This window comes from Phymastichus coffea, unplaced genomic scaffold (assembly GCF_024137745.1).
Source record: "Phymastichus coffea isolate CEN01 unplaced genomic scaffold, Cenicafe_Pcof_1.1 PCOF00017, whole genome shotgun sequence".
Lineage (NCBI taxonomy): Eukaryota > Metazoa > Arthropoda > Insecta > Hymenoptera > Eulophidae > Phymastichus > Phymastichus coffea.
In genome coordinates, this window is record NW_026706828.1 from 1,097,821 (window position 1) to 1,104,651 (window position 6,831).

Sequence of the window (6,831 nt, forward strand, 5' to 3'; positions counted from 1 at the left end):
TAATCTAACTATTATTGTTGTGGAAATTTTGACGACGACTAGCGTTACGTAATTTCTCAGCATGTACAGAGTCTAATCCCACCAAGGTACGAACGATTGTTTTTGTGTCTGATGGATTAATCGATGCGAGAGCTTGTCTCACCGAATATGGGAGCCTGTTGAATTATTATATAATTTCGCTCGTATTCTATCAATACGGGACGAATGTAGCCTGCAGCCTTGAGCTTCCTGTAAAAATATGTTTGCAGATTGCTATCGTTAGCGGAGAATCTATCGACCGACTACTTATTTTTCATTTCTACCTGAATAAGGACAGAATAAAATTTAGCTGTAAAAGCTGTCTTAAACGTATCGTAGTTTTGGAACGGAGGACTATATAAACCGTACCAAAGTCTCGCTCGATCTTCAAGAGCTGTCTGTGTTAATGTTATTCTTCTATCATTCGAAATATTTCGTAAAGTGAAAAATTGATCAAGCTGCTCTAAAAATTCTAGCGGATTAACCGACGTGTGATCCAAAAATTTAGGCAATTTACACTCTACATTAGAATTTTGCAGGCCACTTACAGCGCGTAAAACTTCGAGCATACCCCGAGCTTCTCTTATCTCGTCTTGGCGTTGTTACGCTTGTTGTTGTACCAAGTGGGAAGAAGTTGAAGCTGAGCTGCACGTGGCGAAGCGGAGAGCACGGCGACATCAGGCAAGGCGAGGTCTTGTGCCGGTAGTCAACCCCAAGCGAAAGCTAGAGCGCTCGCCGCGCTGTCCGCGAAGACCGCTCTTGATTATCGCGATTCGGCGCAGTATCAGGCCATTTAGTTGTTATAACTAGCTAGCAGGAGCTCCACATCATTGGAACAATCGGGAGCATCAGTATTTCGGGCGTCGCTTGAATGCGTAACTTTAACGCGTTACATGTGTAATAAAAATTATCCAATCCATGATATTTTTCTAAATTATTATTAAGAACCTATAAACTGATTTAGAGTAATTTTTTTTATAAATATACATGTAACAACTTCAATTGGAAAGTATGGCATCGTTTCTGTGTGAATTTTTGAATACCGATACGTGTTTTTGTACTACTTGATTACATCATATTATTTTTCAATGACGCCGCGTTTTCTTAAACTTCTTAATTACACACTTTCTTAGTTTCAATGGCTAAAATTAAGGAATTGAAGTTCGAATTAGTAAATCATTCACCGTATTTACATCGTAAATCCATCAATTATTTTCAAACTTTACTAGTAATAACATTACTTTTACTAGAGTTCGGTGTTGGGTCTTTAAGAGTACACTTTAAAGTCGTATCTGTATATCAAGCAGCTTCTTTGAAAAACCAATTTTTATCGATTTTTTCTCGAAATACCCTTTTTTGATGTTGAATATTGTGCTTACATCAAAGCTGTATAAAATGAAGGTATGTACATTTTCGAGAAACAGTATAATCAAGGGTCGCGGCAGCGACCTGCGGCATGAATGCCGGAGGCGCGGTTTTACGCGACACTATACTCAATGAAGTCGGCGTGCACAGATATCAATTAATTAATTAATACATAAATAGCGTTGCATGTAAAAAAACTTATTATATATTGTTAATATATTATACCTAGATTGGTTCTATTAAAAAATTTTAATTGTTTACTTGACATTCATTCATTTATTAATTTTTTTTTTTTTGTATGGTCGAAAACTTTTTTTCTTACTTTCTTCCCAGCCATCTTTATCGGTAAAGATGATTATCTTTAAGATGATTATCTTTAAGATGACTATAATGAAAACTTGATTGCATTTTAAACAACTCTTGTCATTTCAAGTAATAGAATTTGAATTCGAAGCATAATATAAGCATGCTATCTATAACAAAACTATTCCATCCTCAAATTTCATAAACATATTTTCACCAGAGTCGCCTTCTCGAAGCAGTCATAACAGTTCGTTTAGTTGATGCGCCAAATAAAATTATTTCGTTATTCTTATCAGCAGTGATAGACGATTCTAGAATCTATTGATGCACCAATCGATCTTTGTTTGCATTGTTACGTCTCGTGCATCAACTAAAGATAGCTAATGAATGAGACGTTCCAATATGTTGACTAGTGGTCGGATATGTCTCACTTATAATAAATATATGTAGAAATGTATGTCTGATGATTGTACTACCTTGATAATTGTAGCTTTTAATTGTGGATAAAATGTAGCAGGCTCTAACTGCTTGTTGAATTGAATAGGATAGGTTGTTGAATAATACTTGCACGATATTACTTTGTAACAGTCGTGAGTTTATTAAGTAAAATGATCACCAATTGTCGGACCAGTGTGTACGGAGTTGAGTCTTACAGGTACTTATTGACTGACTGACTACTGATCAACTGACTCGTAATGATGTTCATTGCTTTTTATATGTTAATTTTCAGGTCAGTATTGAATTGTGACATTTTGTTTTTTGCTGAATATACATTCTTGTGCTCGGTGGCTTTATTTCGAAGTGCTATTTGTTTTGCGTTTTGTCAGCTTTCTGCTGACGTGTGAATATTTTAGCAGTTTTGAATTTCCTGAATATGCATTTGTTACAAAAGAGGATGTGTCGCAAGGTGTAACAACTTTATTTCGGAGTGTCATTTACCTCGCGTTTCGTCAGCTTTCTGCTGACGTGCGAATAGTTTTAGAAGCTTTGAATTTCACGAGTGTGCAGTTGTTACAAAAAGGATGCGTCGTAAGACGTAACAGCATAACAAAGCGGACAATTATTTATGATGGCTAGCATTTAAATGCATTTACCAAATATTTCTATAAGTAATGATACGTTCCCTTAGTAATTATAATTTATATCTTACAGTTTGGATCAAAAGCTCTGTACTGCCAGCGAAACTTTTTTCTTGAAAATTTGTCACAAATTAAAAAAACAATTACTGCGAGAAAAAAACCAATTGTATTTATTGTAACTTTAAAACTGCTAATAAGATTCTGTAAAAAAAGTTTGAAAAGGAAGAAAAGGAAGAAAAGGCTTTTACAAGTCACATTGGTATGATTGCACTTAATTCAAAATAAATACATTTAATTATTATTATTATATATATATACACACACATATATATATATATATATATATATATATATATATATATATATATTATACATTCATTCACATCCTTACAAAAACCTTGAATATCTCGTATGTACTTGTCGATGTTTCTCATTTACATCATAAAAAAATAATGTACAATTTTTTAACTTATAAAGATTGATAAAAAGATACATAACACGTAATTATAATTTTATTGTATAAATAGATTTTCTAAATCTATATTACAGTCATCTTCAATATTTTTTTGTTTGATGAACTTTCTTGGCTTAATTTGATATTCACAATCTGTTACTTTATATTTATCACTAATCGTTTTTGGTTCAATATTAAAACGGTCTTTAAGAAATGCATATATATCGTTTTTATTATTCAAAACATTAAATATCAACTTTTCTTTTTTTGTTAACACTTTTTCCAACATAAAAACAAGATGATGGTGCATGGATAAAAACTGAATATCCATGATTGAAGTAATGTCAAGCCAATCTTGTATACACTCAGTAGGGGTAGCTGCATATCCAGCAAATAAAGCTGGATTAGTCAAAATTCCACTAGCGACCATTACCCCATTACATTTAGATTCTCTATACAGTACTTCTGCATCATTAAGAGATTACCATTGGCAATTAATCTAACATTACCATTGGCAACAACTGGCAGCTGTATGCAACTTTTCACGAATTTTAAATTTTCCAAATCAATAGGTTCATTGCGCATATCAGGTGTTCTGGCATGTACTGTTAAGAAAGATGCTCCTGCAGACTATACCATTCGACACAGTTCTATTGTCTTATTGATATCTTTTAGGAGACGGATTTTTACAGATACTGTGAATGGTTTTGGTATCCTATTTCTAACTTGAGAAATTAAGTCTTTCACAAGCTGAGGTTTTGTCAGAAGATCTGCACCATAACCATCTTTCATTGCCCATCTTTGTGGACAGCCACAGTTTAAATCAACACCATTTGAATACCTATATGGTTTTGAATAATAAATAATGTATATAGAAATAATCATGAAGACTAAAAAAATAATTATTATACTTACAGTGCTACTAGTTCTGTTGCTTCTACAAAATCGTTAATTTCTTTGGCTGCAAATTGTACAATTAGTGGTTTATCATTTTCGCTAGTGGAGAATTCGCTATTTCTAGCTTTTGAAGACTGTATAAATGAATCAGCTAGGATCATTGGTGTAAAACAAAGGTCACAACCATACTTTCTTACTAGGGTTCGAAACTGCAACCTAATGATAATGTTCGAGTCAATTTACGAAAGAAAAATAATTATTTCGTTAATTTTACAATTATTTTTAGCGTTAAATTACATATACTTATGTGGCAATCATTATTTATACTTACTTGCTGTATCTAACCATAGGAGCGTAAATTTTTATCATTCTAGGCTCTGCCAGTAAATCTAGAATATTTTGAGTCATTTCAGCAAACAGCATCAACACTGATTAATTATAACATTTTCATATTTATCAAATGAACAAATTTTAGATTGAAAACATCGTTTACTTTTCTATAGGTATGTTAATGTCAGAGATGAATTAGGTTATTGGTACTATGTAAGCACAGCTGATTTTCATAACCTTAACTTAGTTTTTATTCTGCGGCTTTGCACATTGTACTGTATGTATGTACGTATACATCTGTATGTATATTACATATACATACATATGTATGTTACATATACGTTACATATGTATAGCAGTACCTACCAACATTAAAACATATTGAGATTTTTAATTTTGTTTTGTTTCGTTTACGAAAAGAATAGCTAATGCACTACTTGAATGTATTTTAGAATGACTAATATTCTAGTCAAGTCTAGTAGAATTTATTATTGTAGTATTCAGTCGTAACCATAGCTCCCATTGAAATAAGTGAAATCTCCATAAAAACACTTTTTACAAAAGTAAAAGGTTGCATGAATGCTTTTTTAACTTCCTTGCCATTTTTATCGCTAAAACCTTGCTACTTCGTCCACAGTTATTTTAATTTATAAAAATGATACGAGCGCTATATATTACTTGCTCATATACGTACAGACAGATTTTTGTATCCTATACTAAAAATTATCCATTTTTCACATATTACTCTGTTTAGATCTTAACTCAATAATAAAATGTTCTTATTCGTCTTTAAACTTTTGAAAGTACTGAAATCAATATAAATAAAGCACGGATGCCATTTATAAGTGTAACATCTTAAGGACCAAAAGAATCGATAAAATACTAAAAACTCGTTTATTTTATATGTCTAGTTCTCTATGTCTAAACATCATTGTTAACAATGACTGAAACATGTTCAGTATCTTTAAATAATGAATCATTTTTATGTATTTAAATTGATATTAGATACACTACGTCTCGATCAACCTTATTTTTTTATTGGGATCGTTTTTAAATTTTTGAAAGAAATGAAATCTATTTGAAAATGGCACGGATGCTATTGATTCGTTTCAGCTGCTACATAACAAATAGTCACGCATTATTTATACGTTGAAATTTTCAATAACTTATATAAATTTTTGGCAACTTTTATTCTTGCCGGGCCTGTCGCCTGAGTTAAAAAGAAATGATTAATTTACAGCTAACTTTTCATTATACGCACCCTTACTATCATTATTTTGTGACGGAGAATTTCGGCTCGCCGACTTCTCCTTTGTCTCTCTCTCGTCCGTTCGCTACACCCGGGCTGAGAGTGTGTTGATATACACTCTCATACCTGGTTTTTCTTTGTTTGAGGTGCGGCGAACGGGCATTGGCGGAGCTGGAGGCGGCCGACGAGATGGCGATCCGTTGCCAGGATCGTCATGCGGGAGAGCGAGCGAGATGGGGAGAGCGCGAGCTGCGCACGGATCCGATGCGTGCGCAGCCGGGGGGAAGAATCGGCAGTTTTCGTTTTGGGCTAGCCGATCGCGTGCGCGCGTTTGTTTGCGTTCGTCGCCGATTTGGATTTTTCGTTGGGTTTGGAAGCGGTGCGGTGCTTCGCCACGTCGTGTTTTTTTTTGTGGATGCGCACCCGGTGTGTGGGCGTGCATCGGTGGGTTGGTTTGGTGTGAGTGGGAGTGAGTGGCTGGGTCGCGCCCAGCCAAGTCTTGCCGCACAGCACCGGTGTGCGCGGGTGAGAGCGAAGCCCGTACCGCCGGCGCGCGCGCGTTCGGCGAGCGAGTCCGGCGAGCAGCTGAGCAGCCACAGCAGCAACAACAGCAACAGTTGCAGCAGCAACAGCAACAGCAACAACATCAGCAGCAGCAGCAAGCCGCAGCCGTTGGACGAGAGCGGCCATCTTCGCTTGAGGTGAACGTTGGCGAGGTCGGTGCCGGTTTTCTCTCTCTCTCTCTCTCTCTCTTTCTCTCGCTCTCTTGCATGTCCGGGGTGTTCGCGGGTGCAACGGTGCAGGTCGGGCAGTGATGCCGGCCCCCGTTGCCGGGTTTTGAGGTCGCGGGCATTTAGGCTTAAGCGGATTATCGGGCAGTGATTGCCGATAATCCGATTAAGCGGATTAGCGTTTTTCTTGTATTAGGCCGATTGGCGAGATGGAGTGTGCGTGCTCCGTCTAATTATTAATTTGTGTGTCTTTCTTTTATTTTTCATTTATTGTGTTTGTAATAATAAATTTGTAATATATATATTTGTGTCATAAATCACTGCGTCAACCCGTTCGTTTTCCGATTTTCCTTTGATTCGTGCGCGATTGGCACACACGCTCGGTGTGCCATTCAGTCGTGGGAG

General features: G+C 35.9%; 1 protein-coding gene across 1 annotated transcript; it reads right to left on the reverse strand.

Moving 5' to 3' along the window:
- Nucleotides 1-3,277: 3,277 nt before the first annotated feature.
- LOC131675214 (tRNA-dihydrouridine(20a/20b) synthase [NAD(P)+]-like) lies at nucleotides 3,278-4,524 on the reverse strand. The gene is given in 4 exon segments (XM_058954125.1): nucleotides 3,278-3,700; nucleotides 3,703-4,060; nucleotides 4,135-4,332; nucleotides 4,448-4,524. Coding segments are annotated over 4 exon segments (1,056 nt in total).
- Between the last annotated feature and the right edge of the window lie 2,307 nt (nucleotides 4,525-6,831).